At 49.4% G+C, this 19,726-nt stretch overlaps 1 protein-coding gene across 1 annotated transcript; it reads right to left on the minus strand.

Annotated features, from left to right (window-relative positions):
- Positions 1-6,674: 6,674 nt before the first annotated feature.
- Positions 6,675-10,758, minus strand: LOC139999981 (olfactory receptor 14A16-like). The gene is made up of 2 exons (XM_072029659.1): positions 10,650-10,758; positions 6,675-7,285 (listed from the first exon to the last, which is right to left on the minus strand). The coding sequence occupies exons 1-2, from the start codon at positions 10,756-10,758 to the stop codon at positions 6,675-6,677; spliced, it is 720 nt and encodes a 239-aa protein (XP_071885760.1).
- Positions 10,759-19,726: the final 8,968 nt, after the last annotated feature.

Here is a 19,726-nt window from a genome sequence, read left to right on the forward strand (position 1 = left end):
CCTAAGGAGTCTGGTTGTCTGCATTTTACTAGGTCACCTGCTAAATTTTCTTATCACTGTAAGCATATCTCAGTACCACATTCCTTCCTTCTAAACAATGTAACTCTGAAAAAACAACATTTCTATTCCCACACTGTGATTACTCTGTGATGACACTTTGATGATGCTATGATGACACTATGACGATGCTGTTATGATGCTATGATTACACTGTGATGATACTGTCATGACGCTGTTATGGTTCTGTGATGACGCTGCGATGCCGCTGTGATGATGCTGTGATGATGCTGTTATGACGCTGCGATGATGCTGTGATGACACTGCGATTATGCTGTGATGACGCTGTGATGACGCTGTGTTGATGCTGTGTTGATGCTATAATGATGCTGTGATGACACTGAAATGACGCTGTTATGATGCTGTGATAATGCTGTGATAACGCTCTGATTGTGCTGTTAGGATGCTGTAATGATGCTGTGATGATGGTATGATGATGCTGTTATGACTCTGCGATGACACTGCAAAGACGCTGTAATGACGCTATGATGATGCTGTTTTGATGCTGTGATGACGCTGTGATGACACTTATTATACTGTGATGACGCTGTGATGATGCTATGATGATGCTCTTGTGACGCTGTGATGACGCTGTGATGACACTGATTATACTGTGATGACGCAGTGATGAAGCTGCGATGACACTGCAATTACACTGTGATGATGCTTTGATTACTCTGTGATGCCGTTGTGATGACGCTGCTAAGACGCTCTGATGATGCTGTCATGATGCTTTGATGACACTGTGATGACACTGTGATTATGCTTTGATGATGCTGGTGCGGCCTCACCTCGAGTACTCTGTGCAGTTCTGGGCACCACAGTATAAAAAGGACATGAAACTGTTGGAGAGTGTCCAGAGGAGGGCTACGAAGATGGTGAAAGGCCTGGAGGGGAAGACGTACGAGGAACGGCTGAGGGCACTGGGCCTGTTCAGCCTGGAGAGGAGGAGGCTGAGTGGAGCGGAGACCTCATCGCAGTCTACAACTTCCTCGTAAGGGGGTGTCGAGAGGCAGGAGACCTTTTCTCCATTAACACCAGTGACAGGACCCGCGGGAACGGGGTTAAGCTGAGGCAGGGGAAATTTAGGCTTGACATCAGGAGGGGGTTCTTCACAGAGAGGAGGTTGCACACTGGAACAGGCTCCCCAGGGAAGTGGTCACTGCACCGAGCCTGACTGAATTTAAGAAGAGATTGGACTGTGCACTTAGTCACATGGTCTGAACTTTTGGGTAGACCTGTGCGGTGTCAAGAGTTGGACTTGATGATCCTTAAGGGTCCCTTCCAACTCAGGATATTCTATGATTCTATGATTCTATGTTTCCATTGGGCCGTCTACCAGACATTGTAATGAATACTATGAGCAGGACTAGAGGGGTCTTGTTTCCAGCCAGGGGGAGGCAGGGAGGAAAGGGACAATCGAGTTTACTGGATTGGGTATATTTAATGTCCTAGCATATCAGACCCACAAATGTATCAGGCTCTACTGGACACAGCCAATAAAGATATATTTTCTTTATTTTTCACCCTGAGTTTTCCACAGAAGACCCAAAAGAGACCATGGATGTCCAGGTGTCTACTGAGATTCAGGCTAAATTTCTCAGGATCCAATGGTCATTTCAAATGTATTTTATTTTATTTTATTTTATTTTATTTTATTTTATTTTATTTTATTTTATTTTATTTTATTTTATTTTATTTTATTTTATTTTATTTTATTTTATTTTATTTATACTTTATTTCTTTCCCAAGGAACCCCTGACTTCTCTTAGAAAGGGTTTCATGTGCTGGGCTGGGCAACAGTTACAGGGACAAAGACCACTGCTGGCAGTGGAGGTGTCACACCTCCAGACTGATTTTCCTCCCGATGGAGTTCTCCAAAGAAATAACCCTGGATGAGTAGCAATAGGAGAATGATTCTCCAAACTGAAATGCAACAAAATTCAGCCTTTGAAACAATAAAATATTTTTATTATGTGCTTTGTGAAATCTTCTTCCTTAATTACATCTTGCAAGCTGCACAAGGCGTGAAGGCTTGAAGATTAAAATGGAAGAGATGTTAGGATTTTCTTCATTTTAATGAGTTCCATGGTGTATTTTGATGCTCAGTCTATGAAGTTCAGGTAGTGAGAAGAGAGTGATGCAACCGCTTGAGCAAGTAAAGTCAGGAGTAAAAGTTGAAGTGACTTGGAGTATTAATGGGCCCCACTGAGGGCTGTTACTACCAAAGGCTCCCCAGGGCCTTGTTAGGGCAGATAATTGGAAGCCATGGTTACAGGAAGGCAAAGCACTGTGCTGAGAAAAGTCTTGGTTGGTTTTAGTGAAGCAGAATTGGCAAGGCCTGACCCCTGGAACTGGGAGGGGAGATCCTGCACCCCCATGTCTGCCTCAAGGCTTTTCCTGGGGATCTGTGGGATGGGGTGGGCAGTGTGATGCCATGAGAAGAAGAGTGGTATGAAACCTCTGAGCTGTTGCATGTGTTGAAAGGAATCTATGAGGCCCCATCACAATGAATATAACATATCTCCTCATAAGCTCTAACCAAAGGGACAAAACCTTCACGGCAGTTGGGGCATTCCCTTTTTATCAGCACCCTCTGCCTTCTCCTCCACAGGCTTTCCTATGCTGTCCCACACATTGCCCTATTTTCTTGAAGTCTGCAGACACCCATCTCAGTTCACCATCTTGTTCTCATCCCTAGCTTTCACTGACCTCTTGTCAACCCTCACCAGCTATTTATTGAAACACAAAGCAAGGGTCTGATCAGAGGGTGACCTTTTGCACCACAGCATGACCTTCTGAGGGACATTTCTCCCTCCTTGTAACCAGTGCCAGCCTTCCATGGAACACTATGTAGCAGTTATTTCTTTCCTGCTCTTTTCTACTGCCAAAGGAAGCTCCATCAGGGTAGAAACCACTCCTGAAGTAGGCATCCCAAACCAGCAGGCTCCTTGCTGACTCTCAACCAACCAGACACAAGTCACCTCAGCAGCAGCTTCCAAGCCAGGGGCCTGCTGCTGGCCTTGCAGCTTCTTGGCTAGACACAGCCAAGCCTTGTGCCTCCTGCTGTGCAGTCCTGGACTCAGGCAGAAGGGACAGGACAACCCATCTGGGGGCCTTCTTTCTGTCTGGATCCTCCTGGGTGTGTAGGTAGAGGGGATCCCCCAGTCAGCATGCCAAGCAGGTGCCTTCTGCTGGCCTAGCAGGGCCACTGCCAGATGTCAGCCCAAAAGTCCAGATCCCAGGGAGAAGTCAAGGCTGACCTGCCACCTCCAGACACAAGTGACCTCACAGTCCCTTTCCATGACACGTTCCTGCTGCTGCCCTATCAACTACAGAGGCAGAAGTGGCCTCACAGTCACTGCCACAGTCACATTGCTCCTGCTGGGGCAGGAGATCCTGAGGCAGAGCTGAGCTCCTCACAGCATTCCCACCCTTCTCCTTGTGGCCCACAAGCTGACCAGATCCGTGGCCCCTAGAATTCATTTGGTGTTAGGGTTTTGTTTAGGTCTCTTAAGCAGTTGTCTAGTGTTAAGAGGACCATTTTAATGCTAGTATTAAGGGCAGAGATCAGAGTGATTAAGAGAGTAAAAGTTAGGGGAAGCAGCTATGGGCTGACTTTTGTCTTCAAGTGATACGTTGAGGTCAGTCATTAGAGTAGTGGATTCCTGTCAGGGTGATGAGTAGCATTTAGGTTTAGGAAGCAAGTTTACAGGTTGAAGCTGGGGAATAGCGTTGTATGACTATTTTAAGTCACAGTTACAGCCGTATCAGCATAACCTGAACACTCTTACCTCTACAAAATCCTTAATTTCTGCTGGCCAAATCCCTATTCCCTCCACTCAGTCTCACATTTCTCCTGGGCAGTCTTCTCCTGATTTCCCCATATCAGTTATCATTTTAGGGACATGCTTATGATGTCTTTCATGATCTTAGACTATCTGTCAGTGCTCTGTTGGCTACTCTATTCCTGAGAAAAGTGGCACTTAAGACACAATGGAATGGGACACAAATGTCCATCAGAGCACCCTGCACAATGTGCCCAGCAGCTCTACAGTGCCACAAAATGTGATTCCTGCCTACAAGTTTTCTTTCCAGAATGGCTCCTATGGCTCCAGGGTAACTTTTCCCAGGCACTCACTTCCCCAGGCCACACCACTCTTGCCCGCAGGCCCCATGTGTCTCTCCAACCCTCCCCTCTTCCCCTGCAGTAGTGGCACCTCAGCGCAGCAGGTTGATGCATCTCCAGGCTCAGGGGTGCTTCCTGAGGGCCTGCCCCGTGTGGGGAGGAAGAGAGCAAGGTCATCTCCTGGGGCATGGCTGAGCACAGCCCAGCCATCCCGCACCATGGGCAGGCCTGTGTTCCCAGGCTGAAGCACACATGCAAGGTGGACACTTCTCCATCAGCCCAGCTACACGCAGGGACCTTCAGCCCTGCCCTAATTCTAAGGAGTAACCTCATTCTCCTACTCCATCCACAGACAGCTGCTAAAGCCCTGAGTGTCTCTGTTTCTCACAGCTTTCACTCAAGTCTTTCTCCTGGCCCTCCCCACTGCCCAACACTGCCTCTCGGGTGGCACTCAGGGACCCTTCAGAAGGGCCTTTGGGCTTCCTCAATTGTCCTGGTGCTTATTAGCACCTTCCTGGCTCCTTCCAGAGTTCAAAGGGAGTCTTCTTGTCCATCAGGAGCCTGTACTGGCTGTGGCTGGGATGGAATTACTCTCTGCAAAGGAGCCCCTTGTGGTACCGTGTTTTGGTTGTGTGACCAGTGATGGTCACCCACAGTTGTGGTTGCTGTTTTTGAGCATTTCTTGCACAGCATCAGGGCCTTCTGTGGCTCACAATTTATGAGTTTTACTTGGTTTTGCTATTCTGTCCCCAGTTCGTCTAGAAGAAGAAGAGAAAGCAGGTGGCCTATAGGTGTTTATCTGCTGGATGCATGCAGCAAGGAGGTGTCCGTGGAGCCAGGAGATGGAGGTCCGTGAAGCTGCAGGAGCCCTGCTCTCTTGCCTGGCAGATCCCCAGCACACAGTGCCTGTGCCCCGCAGGTCCAGCCCCGCTCCCCAGGCCAGCACAAGAGGCCTGGCCCAGCCACAGAGCAGCCTGCCCCGAGCAGAGGCCTGCACAAAGAGCTTTCCCTTTACCTACCAGTGCAGGCCCAGCAATGCTGCCCTGCTCTTCCCCAGGGCCATCCCTGCTCCCAAAGAGCCTTGCCCAGGGCAGTGTGTCCATGCTGGCCTGGCCAGACATTGATGCTTAACTCCCCATGCTCCCTACAGGGCCCCTAGCTGGCGGTGCTGCTGTGAGAGCCAGGGGCTGTTGTGACCCGGGACCCCGCGGGTCTTCGCCCTGCCCGTGCTGCTCAGGCTGGGCAGCAGACCCAACTCCATGGGGATCTCTGCGGCTGAGCCCCTTTCCATCTGCCCTGATGGCTCAGCAGCACAGGGCAGTGCTGGGCAGGGCCATGGGGTGTGTCTGAGGGCACAAAGGGCAGGCCAGTGCTGCACCAGACCTGGCCCAGGAGCCTACAAGAGGGTCACCACTCTTGCTTTGCAGTCTTATGGGCCTTCACCTGCTGGCTCTCCACCATGTCTTCTGGCATTGCAGAGCCCTCCTTTAGCCCATCAAATCCTCAGATTCCCCTTTTCCTTTACCAGACCCTTCTTTGGATACTCATTTTATGAGGTTCTAATCACTACCCACTGAGCACCCTGTCCCTGCAGATCTCCTGACATCTCCAGGCTGACATTGGCCATCTGACTGACTGCAGTGGGCAGTGTTGTCTATTTGGGCATGTGCTGCCACAAAGGGAGTTCTTGGCCTAGCCCTTGGTTCCTCACGGACCACCCTGGGACTTTCAGCCTCTGTCCCTCACTCTATGACAAACCCCAGAAAACAGAAGAGCAGGGAGAAACATCTTGGCTCCATTCCTGATAGCACATTTGGAAGAGGTGTCCAGGCTTCTGGGTTTGCCGTGAGCAGCCCCATTTGTTACTGTGGTGCTCGCAGGGAGGCAGCTGTGACCCAGGGCTGCACAGTGCCTGCTGCTGCCTGCAGCCACAGGGATGCCACTGCAGAGACAACAGGACTGTCACCAAGGTGCATGAGATCTAAGGGCTTATCCAAATAAGAGCACAAGAGAACAATGAGGAAGCCAACAGAGAGCAGCAGTGACAAGGCCACGTCCTGCTGCTGGCCATGGCCATGGCTCCAGGGAAGCAGCAGCCCCGACCCGAAGGCAGCAGAGAGGCAGGGCCCAGCGGGCAGGGAGGGGCAGCACTGAGGGCCATCGGGATGGCTCCTGCATGTGGCAGCTGGGCTCTTGGTCCTGAGTCCCTCCTGCATTCTGGGGCTGCTCCCCCAGCTCCAGAGGAGATAGGAAGAGACTGACACTAATGAATTTCTGATGGATTTCTTTTTGGGTTTATCTACACAGGAAGCCATTTTCGATAGGAAAATAATTGACTTCAAGGGTGCTAGGATTAATACTATTTAAACAAAAGTGAAATAATGAGAGAAAATAATAATACAGACATTTAATAATAGAAGATATCATGCTATTTTCTTTCTTAGAAAAGCCTGGATTTCTAATATTATGCATAGTATTTTAGGTGAATTTACTGACGATATGTGTATTCAAGTAGAGTCCTGACGGAATCCCTTAGTTCCCGGTTCCTCATGCTGTAGATGAGGGGGTTCGCTACTGGAGGAACCATGGTGTACAGAAGCGTGACCACCAGGTCCAGGGATGGGGAGGAGATGGAGGAGGGCTTCAGGTAGCTAAAAAAGGCAGTGCTGACCATCAGGGAGACGACGGCCAGGTGAGGGAGACACGTGGAAAAGGCTTTGTGCCGGCCATGCTCAGAGGGCATCCTAAGCACTGCCCTGAAGATCTCCACATAGGACAGAGCAATAAAACCAAAACAACCTAATGCTAACAAAATGCTAAATAGAATTGCCCAAACTTCTCTGAGATAGGAATCTGAGCAGGAGAGCTTGAGGATCTGGGGGATTTCACAGAAGAACTGGTCCACAGCATTGCCTTGGCAGAGGGGCAGGGAAAATGTGTTGGCCGTGTGCAGGACAGCATTGAGAAAGCCACTGCCCCAGGCAGCTGCTGCCATCTGGGCACAAGCTCTGCTGCCCAGGAGGCTCCCGTAGTGCAGGGGCTTGCAGATGGCAACATAGCGGTCGTAGGCCATGACGGTGAGTATAGAGTACTCTGTTGCTAGAAAGAAGAGAAAGAAAAAGACCTGAGCAGCACATCCTTGATAGGAGATGGCCCTGGTGTCCCAGAGGGCATTGGCCATGGCTTTGGGCAGAGTGGTGGAGATGCAGCCCAGGTCGAGGAGGGCGAGGTTGAGGAGGAAGAAGTACATGGGGGTGTGGAGGCGGTGGTGGCAGGCTACGGCGCTGAGGATGAGGCCGTTGCCCAGGAGGGCAGCCAGGTAGATGCCCAGGAAGAGCGCGAAGTGCAGGAGCTGCAGCTCGCGCGTGTCTGCGAATGCCAGCAGGAAGAACTCAGTGATGGTGCTGCTGTTGGACATCTGTTTTTTTCGGGATGTGGTCCTGAACAAAGAAGAGGATGAGAGGAATAAAGTACAAGAAATGTATCAGAGGGAAACAAATTCAGTTTTTCATTTAAAATCATTGCCTATATTGTGTACTTTCTGGCAGACATTTGGCAGATCCCTTTCATGCATCCTGATTCATTCTGCCTGAGGCTGTCTCTTGGAGCATGGTGCTCTACTGTCGGCAATGCAGGTGTCAGTCCTGTCCTACAGCAAGAGGTGAAGAGGAACATGGGGAAATGTCAGTTTTTCTTCCCTCTTGATCTCAGAGAGTTTTTCCCATGTTGCTCCCAGTTCACCAAACTGCAGAGCAGAGTTGTGGAGGCTTTTTTAAATTTTATTTTAAATTTTTGTTTTTTGAGGTTTTTGTTTCCGCTATCCCACCACTCCTGAGGAATGTTTCCAAGCCACAGATCCTGGCTATTTCTGCTGGACTCAGAGGGAATCCTTGTAGATCATTATCAGAGAAAAAGGGACTGTCACTTTAGTGCGCAGTGTTCTTTAGGGAGGACAGCCAGTCTGTCCATCAAGTACGGTCTCGGATGCCCTGTGCGAGCTGCAGGGAAGATCTACACATGTTTGACTGAAAAGAACAAAGAGGCTGCTGAGAGCAGAGGAATCCAGGCTCAAAGTGCCCATCTCCAGTCCCATCACCATGTCCCCGTACTCCCCTTCCCTCAAGCACACTGAGGGCTCACTCCATGGGCATGTGAAACCCCCATCCCCAGCCAGCCTGGGAACAAGACCAGCAGCAGCACGGCCAGCTGGAGAAGTCACGAGGAATGCCAGCGTGCTGCTGCCAGGGGAGGCAAGGCCAGGGAGGGACAGACGGACACTCAGCAGACCCTCCTGTGCTGCAGCTCTGCCTGCAGAGGAGGCAGCTCATCCTCATTGCAAATGATCTGTGCTCACTTCAAGCCAGCAGAGACCTCCCAAAGACAGGGATGTCCCCCAGCACTGGGCATCGGGGAGCTTACAGCTCGTAAAGATCAGCTAGGATAAAACCTGAGAGGACCACATTATGATAATGCTGGTGCAGTCCATGAGATGATGTTTGGGGAGGTACTTTACAAATTTGATCACGGAGTTACTGATTTCTCAATGCAATGCTCCAGGAGTCTCAGTCTCCTGTACAATTCTGAAAATGAAACCTGCCTCCTGTCCACTGCAGCAGTCTGCAAGCACAGACTGCAGAAAAAGTCTTCCCCTTCACATAAGTCAAGCCTTGATGTTCCTCCTGAATTGCCCCTCATAATGCCATTATCTAAAGCACTGCATAAACAGAGAGACCAACCCTGACAGATGCTATCAGCCATCAGATGTGCCAGCTGTAGAAGACCCCTCTGGCAACCCCACCTGCAGTGCCCTGCTGCCAGAACCTCACGGTGTCAAGAGCCTGCAGATGTGTCCTGCCACACGCTGCCCTCTGTTGTTGCACTCCTCAGTGCCTCCAAGCCCTCTCTCCTTCTCTCCTCTCTGTGTGCCAGCTGCGGTCAGAGCCTCCAGCCCTACTGCGCTGTGCAGAGGAGCTGCTCCTGGGCACAGCTGTCTCTCTTCAGTGCTTGCCAGGAGCTCCCCTTGGGCCCAGGAGCCCGGCCCAGCTCAGCAGCACAGCAGCCGACCATGGCATCGCTTGCTCTGTGCCCTTGGGCTCCCTCGAGGTGTCCCCAAGGCCTCAGGGCTGACAGCTCCCCAAGGCAGCAGGGTCTCTCCTGGGGTGTGCTGATTGAGGCAGACTGAATTCATCACTGTCTTCTCCTTGATGAATTTGGGAGAGACTGATTTTATGCTATTATAGTTTGATTGTCAAACATGAGTACAAATGATTCCCTCCCTTAACTCCTATTTTGGAGGAATGAAATGCCAGCCTTAAAGCTAGCTCTCTACCCAAACTTAAACGAAAAGCCTCAAAACTTGTCCTTATCCCAGAACCTGAGCAGGCATCTTGAGCAGAACACTAATCCCTCACTCAGAGCCTTTGCTATTCCCTTAACCCTGGATGGTGACCTCTAATTCCTAAACATTAACCTGATCATCTAACCCCCAAAGCCCCCCACCATGCACACAGCACATCTCAGCTTCAACCCCACTCCTACCCCTAACTTCAGCTGCTTGTCCCCTTGGGGCATGGCAGGGACTGTGACGTCCTGCAGCAGTCCCATGGCATTGGAAGAGGCATGTGAGGTGACAGGTATCTGATCAGATCAGAGGCCACAAGGAGAAGCTAGCTGGGAATGCTGGGATGAGGTCAGGTGTGCCTCAGGATCTGCTGGGCCTGCAGGAGGCACTTGGCTCTGACGGAGGCTGGGATGTCACTTCTGTCTCTGGAGCTGACAGACCAGCAGCAGGAATGTGGCACAGATAGGGACCATAAAGGGCATGAAGCATGCTCAAGGCATTGAAGAAGATGGTGAGGCACCTTCTGTTCTGGTCAGGTGAGAGACCACAGGAAGGCTGATGGCATGGGAGTCATGGTTGAGGTATAGTTTGTGAGACCATAGAATCAGAGAATGGCTCCTGTTGGAAGGGACCTTAAAGGTCACCTAGTTCCAACCCCCAGCCATTAACAGGGATGTCATTAACAGGGATGCCTCCTGTGAGATCAGGTTGCCCAGGACCTCACATAACCTGCACTTGCTCAGCTCCAGGGATGGGGCTGATCTCTCAGCAACCTGTTCCAGTACCTCACTACCCACTAATTGAAGAAATTTTCTCCTCAGCTCTAAGCTAAATCTTCCCTCTTTTAGCTTAAAACCATTCCCCCTTGTCCTGTCATTATCTGAGTGAGGAAAGAGTCACTCTCCATCTTTTTATAAGCCCCTTTTAATATTGAAAAGCCACAAAGAGGTCACCTCTGAGCCTTCTTTTCTCCAGGCTGAAGAGCCCCAGCTCCATTGAGCACCACGCTCTGGGTGTGACCTTCAGGCCAACTCCTTATCCAATGAATGGTGCACCCATCAAATGCGTATCTCTCTAATTTGGAGACAAGGATGTCATGTGGGACAGTGTCAATGGTCTTACAGAAGTCCAAGTAGATGACATAGGCCGGTCTCTTGTTGTCTGATGCGATCACTCCATTGTAGAAAGCCATCACATTGGTTAGGCATGATTTACTCTTTGGTGAAGCCATGCTGGCTGTCTGAGATCACCTCTTTGTCTTGCATGGGCCTTGACATCGATTCCAGGAGGATCTTTTCCATGATCTTTTGAGGCACAGAGGTGAGGCTCACCATTCGGTAGTTCCATGGGTTCTCATTTCTACCCTTTTTAAAAATGGAAGTGATGTTTCCTTTTTCCAGTCAGCAGAGATTTGACCTGACTGCCAGGACTCTTCAAATATGATGGAGAGAGGCTTGGAAACTATATCAATCAGTTCCCTCAGGACCCTGGGATGAATGTCATCAAACCCCATAGACTTGTACTTGTTGAATTTCTTCTGGTGGTCTCAAACCTGCTCTTCACTTAGAGTGGGTGGGACTTTGCCCCCCAGCCTCCATCTATGGCTTCAGGGAATGAAAGTCTTGGGAAGCCTGACTGGCAGGGAAGACTGAGGCAAAGATGTTGTTGAGTCCCTCAGCCTTCTGCATGTCTGTCATTACCAGTTCACCCTTCTCATCCGTCAGAAGAGGGTACGCTCTCCTTGGCCTTTCTTTTCTGAGCGATGTATCTACCGAATCTCGTCCTGTTATTATTTTCATCCCCTGCTAAGCTCAGTTCCATCCGTGCCTTAGCTTTCCTTATCCTATCCTTCCACATCTGAAACTGAAACTTGTGAGAGAGCCTGAGAAAAGTAGCCCTGCATCCATAGGAGCCATTTGGGAAACAAAACTTGTAGGTTGGAAGCATGATTTTGTGGAGGTGCAGAGCTGATGGGCACATTGCGCAGGATGCGCCTAAAGATCTTTGTGTCCTTTTCCCTCCTGACTACAATGACACTTCATTCTAAGGAATGGAAGACACAACAGAGGTGAGACAGATACACTGAGATCACAGAATCACAGAATCACAGAATTTCTAGGTTGGAAGAGACCTCAAGGTCATCGAGTCCAACCTCTGACCTAACGCTAACAGTCCCCACTAAATGGAGGTGGTAAATGTCATCAGAAAGCTGATCCCAGTAAGATATGGGGAGGTCAGAAGCAGCCTGGACAAGAGACATGTGAGATTATGGGGTGGTAAGAGGAGCATGGCCAGCACAAATTAATGATTTCATAGAGGTAAGAGCATTCATGCAATGCCAATGCTGTAGTAAGACTGACTTAAAACAGTAATGTATGTCCTTTACCTTACTGGGAACAGTGATTTTAATCCCTAAACCTAAATGCTACTACAACACTCTGAAAGGAATCAATTTTCTCTCTTGATAACCGTAATGCCTTCACCTAACACTAACATTAAAATGCTCTATTTAACCCTAAACTCCTTGGCAGACGTAAAACACCCGTAAACCACAGAGCTTGTCCATACCTCAACCACAGATGTGACAGCATAAGCAGAACACCAAACAATCCCACTAAAACTTTGCTTAATCTCTAACCCAGAAAGCAAAAAGAGATACCGAGGGAGCTATAGAAAGCTCAGCTCTGCCTCAGGATCTACTGCCCCAGCAGGAGGAATGTGACTGTGGCAGTGACTGTGAGGTCACTTCTGTCTCTGCACTTGATAGGGCAGCAGCAGGAACGTGTCACAGAAAGGGACTGGGAGGTCACTTGTGTCTGGAGGTGGCAGGTCAGCCTTGGCTTCTCCCTGGGAGCTGCACTTTTGGGCTGACATCTGGCAGTGGCCCTGCTAGGCCAGCAGAAGGCACCTGCTTGGCATGCTGACTGTGAGATCCCCTCTGCCTCCAGAGCCAGGAGGACCCAGGCAGGAAGAAGGCCCCAACATGGGTTGTCCTGTCCCTTCTGCTTGAGTCCATGAGTGGGCAGCAGCAGGCACAAGGCTTGGCTGTGTGTAGCCAAGAAGCTGCAAGGCCAGCAGCAGGCCCCTGGCTTGGAAGCTGCTGCTGAGGTGACTTGTGTCTGGTTGGCTGAGAGGCCGCAAGGAGCCTGCTGGGTTGGGATGCCTACTTCAGGAGGGGTTTCCACTCTGAGGGAGCTTCCTTTGGTAATACGGAAGAGCAGGAGAGAAAAACTTGCCAGGAAGTGTGCCCTGGAGGTTGGCGCTGGCCTTGAGGAGGAAGAAATGTCTCTCAAACGGTCGTGCTGTAGTGCCACAGGTCACCCTCTGATCAGACCATGGCTTTATCTTTCAAGGAACAGCTGGTGAGGGTTGATGAGATATGGGAGAAAGCAAGGGAAGAGAGCAATGTGGTGAACAGAGATGGGTGTATGAAGACTTCAAGGAAATAGGACAAATTGTGGGACAGCGTAGGAAAAGCTACAGAGGAGAAGGCAGAGGGTGCTGGCAAGAATGGAAGGTCCCAACAGCCCTGAAGGTTTTGTCGCCTTGGGTAGAGCTTATAAGGAGAGATTTTATACTCGTTGCAATGGGGCCTCACTGATTCCTTTCAACCCTGTGCAGCACCTCAGAGGTGTCATACCAGTGTTCTTCTCATGGCATCACACTGCCCACCCCATCTCACAGACCCCAGGAAAAGCCTTGAGCCAGACATGAGGATGCAGGATCTCCCCTCCCAGTGGCTGGGGCCAACCCTTGGCCCTTCTGCATCACCAAAACCAACCAAGACTTTTCTCAGCACAGTGCTTTGCCTCTCTGTAAACATGGCCTCCAATTATCTGCCCTAACAAGTCCCTGGGGAGGCTTTGTTAGTAACAGCCCTCAGTGGGGCCCATTAATACTCCAAGTCACTTCAACTTTTCCTTCTGACTTTACTTTCTCTAGCAGTTGCATCATTCACCTCTCAGTACCTGAGCTTCACAGACTCAGCACCAAAATACACCATGGAACTCATTAAAATGCAGAAACTCCTAACATCTCTTTGATAGTTTTCTTCACAACTTCACGCCTCGTGCAGCTACTTGCAGAGCTTGCAAGATGTAATTAAGGAAGAAGATTTCAAAGAGCAACCACTAAAAATATTTTCTTGTTTCAAAGGCTGAATTTTGCCACATTTCAGTTTTGAACAACATTCTCCTATTGCTATTCATCCAGGGATGAATAGCAATATTCTTTGGAGACCTTCATTGGGAGGAAGAGCAGAGTGTGCTGGTCTGACACCTCCACTGCCAGCAGTGGTCTTTGTCCCTGTAAGTGCAGCACAGCCCAGCACATGAAACCCTTTCTAAGAGAAGTCAGGGGCGTCTTCAGAAAATAAAATATACATATAAATAAAAATAAAATAAAATAAAATAAAATAAAATAAATAAAATAAAATAAAATAAAATAAAATAAAATTTGAAATGACCTTTGGGATCTGAGAAATTCTAAATGAATCTTAGTAGACAACTGGACATCCATAGTCTCTCTTGGGTCTTCCATGGAAAACTGAGGAAGAAAATTAAAGGAAATATATGTTCATTGGCGCTAGCTGTACCCATGAGCTTGGCCTCTTTTGGGAAATTGTTCCCTTCCAGCCACGGAAAACTCAATTGAATGATGTGAAAAGAGCTGCCCAGTCAATAGAGTAGGGCAGAGTCCTACTTCCTGTGCTATAGATGCAGAAGGCAAAAAGAATTGCATTGTGCCTGACACTACTCTGGGACGTGTAACCCAGGTCAGGCAACTTTACCTTAGTGCTGACAAGTCCATCCCTAAAGCACGCTCCCAAGATCTACATCTACACCTTGGCTCTCCAGTCGATGACCCAGCTCATGGATGGCAATCAGGGAGTCTCTGTAAGTGTGACGCTGCCTCAGGTCCTCCACCATGGAAGCCATTGGCACCTGCTGTTCTTCAACCCTCAGCAAAACCACAACAGAAGGAGTCTGTGGAAGGCCAAGCAGAGTAGACAGCTGTTTCATGTCCTTTGTCTCCAAGGCTGCTATGCAAATGCCCCACTGGTGGTGCCCTCTTCGAACTTTGAAGTTCCCTCTCCTGAAGCAGTCTATACAGAGGATGCACATAGGCTCTGGGCCAGTCCCAGTTGTGTGTGTGATATATGGAATAATAATTTGTGTCAAAAAGATGGTTGATATAAAGAAGGGGTAGATATGAGAGTGTGGCCATGGGGGTCGGCAAGCTCCATGGTTGATGATACCATCAGACTCTTAAGGATGAGGCCATCAGGAATGTAAAAGAGTTCAGTGGGAACAAAGAAGTGTGAAATGTGTTCATCTGATTCGTGTCAAATGGAACAATGTTTGGGCCGCATGGTATGAGGAATGTGACCTTCTGTTTTACATACCCTTGTATAACCACAAGTCTAAGAAAAACAGAATGGTTAATGTATATAGTTCTTGTACCTTGCAAAGGAATGTTTTAGCAGTTCATGTCAATAGAGATCTTGAAGGTGTTACATATGGAGTGGTAATTCTTGTTGAGAAAATGGTTGATATTAATAAAGAAGGGGGAGATTTGGGAATGTGGCCATGGGGATTGGAAAGCCCCATGGTTGAGATAACATTAGACTCTTAACGATGAGGCCATCAGGAATATAAAAGAGTTTAGAGGGAATAAAGAAGGGTGATTCAGAAGACTCCATGCAGTCCCTGGTTTCTTGTTCTCCAGACGGTTCTCTTGCTCTCCAGCCGTTAAGGCATAGATGTTTCTGGGTGTTTGCTCTTGTTGTTACATTCAAAGTTGTTTGACCAATGAAAAGTTGTTTTGAAAAGAACTGCTGTGGGGTGAAGGGTATAAGAGGGGAGCCTGCCCTCAAGAAAGAGGAAGAAAAAGAAAAAAAGAAAAAAAAAAAAAAAGGCAACACGATGAAGTTACATCAATAAAGAAGCAGGAAAAAGAAGTGAAGAGGAACAGGCTGGCAGAATGGAGATCAGGACGGGAACAGGCACTTTGATTGCCTCATGAAGATAGGTTCGGCCAAAGTCAGCAAACCGCTCAGAGAAGCTCGTACAGAAAGTCGCTGGAAATGGGTGCACCAAAGCTGGAGAGAAGCTCAAGCTGAGAGAAGCGGAGCCATGCACACAACTGCCTCTCGCTGGTCAGCAGTTGCGTATTAGGGGGAATCATACGTCCTTAGGAACAAAGACTGTCCTGGTAACCTTACAGCTCATTCTCCTTATTAACAATCGGACATTTTATGAGCCTGAAATATGGGACCAAGCTGAGGTCAAGGTGTGGGACTCTGCAACTAAAAATGGCAAGGTTGCAGTGGGATTGCTCGGCACCTGGCGAGCAATCTCTGAGGCCTTGAAGAGCCCTGTGGGACCACAGTCAGAAACGTGTGGTACAGCCATCGAAGGCTTTTGCTGTTCCGCCCCCTGTTGACCTGAACGTGTCTTTTGACCCACGCCTATTGGCCTTGAAAAGGAGATGGATATGCTTTACTTTGATCTGGGAAGAACGGGATACATAAGGCCCAAAGACCAAGTTGCTTGACAACATGAAGCGAGACATATTGTTCAAAAGGAATGGAAAATGGAAACTGTAAAGTCATGGAACTTAAAGGATTATTTTTTATCTTTTCTGAACATAAATATGTATAGGAGTACTCGTTTTTTTTCTAAGTTATAGAAATTAAAGGATTGTTTGTTACCTTTCCTGATTATACGTATGTATAGGCATACTTGGGTTATGTATGTAAAAGCCATGTTCTATATATTTAGAATGTTTGATGTTCGTGTGTGCGTGTTGGTGTAACGTAGACTCCCCTCACACCCAGCGTTGTTTACTTGCCTTTTATACATTTTAGAAATATTTGTTTTATAAATATTACAAAATTCAGATTGATTTGAGACTTCATTTCTAACACTCATGAGCCCACGAATCTCAGACAGTCAGAGACAATTGAAGACATGTCTCCAGAAGTCCAAGTCAGAGGCAAGATTCCTCCAGTGTCCCCCTGAGGGCCAGCACTCACACAGCCTCCCTTGGAGCTCGTTAGAGCAGAACACTGAAAGCAGTGAGGACAAGGAAACAGAGGCAGTGTGAAGGTGACACTGATTTGTAGGAAAAGTGGATGTGTTTCACCAAGCACAAGGGTCAGGGCTTGACTCCCAACTCAAGGAAGGGAGTTCTTTCCCTTCACACCTTGCTTAGGGCTCTTCCTGGGACACTGGAAGATGGGGATGTGCATTGCAAAGTGCAAGACAATGGTATGACCCCTGCCTGCTTCATGGGTGGGCGAGGAGTTAATTAGGCTCTGTTGCTTTAGTGATTAGCTTTCTCCTCAAGGGCTTTAGTGGCAAAGACAATAGCCATAGCCATAGACACAAATATCTCATAAGGCAGCTCTCTAGGAAGCTGGCCTGGTTCCTGGTGAGCAGGCACCACTGCTCGTATGGCGTCCCTCATGGTGCCCTGGCCCTCCTCCTCCTGGGCACTGCTCACTCAGCAGGGTCCCAGTCTGCCCTGATGTGTGGAGTTGCTCTTCCTCTGGTGCAGTACTGGGTTCTTCTCCTTTTAAATGTCAAGAGGTTTCTGTAGGCAAAATCCTGCAGCTTCTTGAGGTTCGCCCACACTGAAGCTCAATTCTGTCAGCTCTTCATGTCTGCAGGCAGACAGTTCAATGTTCGTGTGATTGTGCTATCTCTGAGAAGACAGCAGCATGTTGGGGCCTTCTTTCTATCTGGGTCCTCCTGGGTCTGGAGGCAGAGGGGATCTCACAGTCAGCATGCCAAGCAGGTGCCTTCTGCTGGCCTAGCAGGGCCACTGCCAGATGTCAGCCCAAAAGTGCAGATCCCAGGGAGAAGTCAAGGCTGACCTGCCACCTCCAGACACAAGTGACCTCCCAGTCCCTTTCCGTGACACGTTCCTGCTGCTGCCGTATCAAGTGCAGAGACAGAAGTGACCTCACAGTCCCTGCCACAGTCACACTGCTCCTGCTGGGGCAGGAGATCCTGATGCAGAGCTGAGCTCCTCAGAGCATTCCCACCCATCTCCTCCTTGTGGCCCACAAGCTGATCTGATCAGAGCAAAAGAGTAAAGGTAAGGGAAAGGGGCTATGGGCTGAGTTTTGGCTTGAAGGGATACTTTGAGGTCAGGCATAAGAATAGTGGATTCCTGTCAAGGTGTGGAGTAGCATTTAGTTTTACATCTTAATGTCACTGGTTAACATAGGGGAAGGGCTTTACATGACTATTTTTAGTCTCAGTTAGAGCAGAATCAACATTGCCTGAATGTTCTAACCTCACAGAAATCATTAATTTCTGCTGGCCAAGCTCCTCTTTCTTCCCCCAAATCTCACATCTCTCCTGTCCAGGCTTCTCCCCATATCAATCATCTTCGTAGGGGCAGCTTTCTGATCATAGAATCATAGAATCATAGAATATCCTGAGTTGGAAGGGACCCTTAAGGATCATCAAGTCCAACTCTTGACACCGCACAGATCTACCCAAAAGTTCAGACCATGTGACTAAGTGCACAGTCCAGTCTCTTCTTAAGTTCAGACAGGCTCGGTGCAGTGACCACTTCGCTGGGGAGCCTGTTCCAGTGTGCAACCACCCTCTCTGTGAAGAACCCCCTCCTGATGTCAAGCCTAAACTTCCCCTGCCTCAGCTTAACCCCATTCCCGCGGGTCCTGTCACTGGTGTTAATGGAGAAAAGGTCTCCTGCCTCTCGACACCCCCTTACGAGGAAGTTGTAGACTGCGATGAGGTCTCCCCTCAGCCTCCTCTTCTCCAGGCTGAACAGGCCCACTGCCCTCAGCCGTTCCTCGTATGTCTAATGCTTTCATGATGCTTTTCATGATGCTAATGCTTTTCAGTACGTCTGATGGCTTTCATAATCTCAGAGTACATGCACAGCAAGTGCCTTCTGCTGCCCTGTCATGGACACCGGCAGATGTGAGCCTAAAGGCACAGATCCCAGGCAGGAGTCAAGGGTGACCTGTCAGCTACTTCAGAAAGAGCTCACCTCACAGGCCATTTAACAGCCATTCCCTTCCTGATGGACTTAGTGTTTCTGAGGCACCACTGAGGTTGTAATACCACACCTACAAAACACCCCCTTTTCGGGCCAGGACCTGCCCAGGTAGAAATGATCTGGTTGTGATCCTCCAAGCTCATGGCACACCTGCTGGGCTCCCAGGCTCTCTGACACACAGGAGACAGTTCCATGCCAGTCCTGTGTGGTGCTAGGGCAGGAGGGACCTTGCAGGCAATGTTCCAGCCCCATGTCTGTTTGAGGTCTCTCAGCTCCTAGTGCACAGTGGGGATCACACTCAAGTACAGAAGCCAGAAGATGGCCTAGCTGACACTACGGGGAAGCGCCCTCCCAGCCCCAGCCCCGGTTCCATCCCCAGGCCCAGCCCCAGCTGGCGGTGCTGCTCTGCTGAGTGAGGGGGCTGTGGTGCCTGGGGCACGGGGGCACTCTGCAGGGCCGTGCTGGGCAGGCTGGGAGGCACACCCAGCTCTTGGGGTCACTGCCATTGCCCCAGGGCTGCAAGGAATCACTCCCCAGGCTCCTTTGATGGGGCTGCTGTGTGCCCTGGGGCTGCAGAGCTCTCCTCTGCCTGCTCACACCAGACTGAGCACTTGAGCTCTGGTCAGTCCACCTTGGAGGAGATCCCCCCTTAGGAAGGAAGTGCTGCAGTGGAGGCCAGCTGTGCCACTGCCGTGCCCACTGCCTGTCCCTGCCTGCAGTTCCAGCACAGCCCACAGCAGCACTGGCACCAAGCTCCAGGAGCAGCCGGGCCTGACCCCACCAGCAAGGCTCAGCAGGAGAGGGCGGCAGTGGCAAGAGAGCCGCTCTGCATGCCCCAAGTGCTGGTGCTCCCTGGCCGTGCTGCTGGGATGGGACTCTTTTCCTCTGCACCCCTGCACACGGGCACTGCCCCTGCAGAGCCAGAACAGGTCTCTTTGTGTACAGTTGCTGAGCTAGACTTGACAAATACATACCGAAGTGGAATTTGGATGACCAATATCATTTTAGTCGGTAACATTAACTAAACAAAAACTAAGGAAATCCATTAATAAAATTCACACACACAAACACAAAGAAACAGAATATAGGCTGTTCCTATAATAAGTGACATTAACACTCATCTGCAGAAGCAGACTGAGCACTTATTCTCTTGAAACACA

The sequence above is a fragment of the Anas platyrhynchos genome, chromosome 31, assembly GCF_047663525.1.
Source record: "Anas platyrhynchos isolate ZD024472 breed Pekin duck chromosome 31, IASCAAS_PekinDuck_T2T, whole genome shotgun sequence".
NCBI classification, from domain to species: Eukaryota; Metazoa; Chordata; class Aves; order Anseriformes; family Anatidae; genus Anas; species Anas platyrhynchos.

What these genes read in the sequence shown, in the direction of transcription:
- LOC139999981 (XM_072029659.1), bottom strand. Translation starts at nt 10,758, where the DNA reads ATGGCTTCACCAAAGAGTAAATCATGCCTAACCAATGTGATGGCTTTC. An exon ending in TGTCATCTACTTGGACTTCT is followed by an intron (nt 7,286 to 10,649) that starts GTAAGACCATTG and finishes TCTTCTTTCTAG; the next exon opens with CAACAGAGTACTCTATACTC.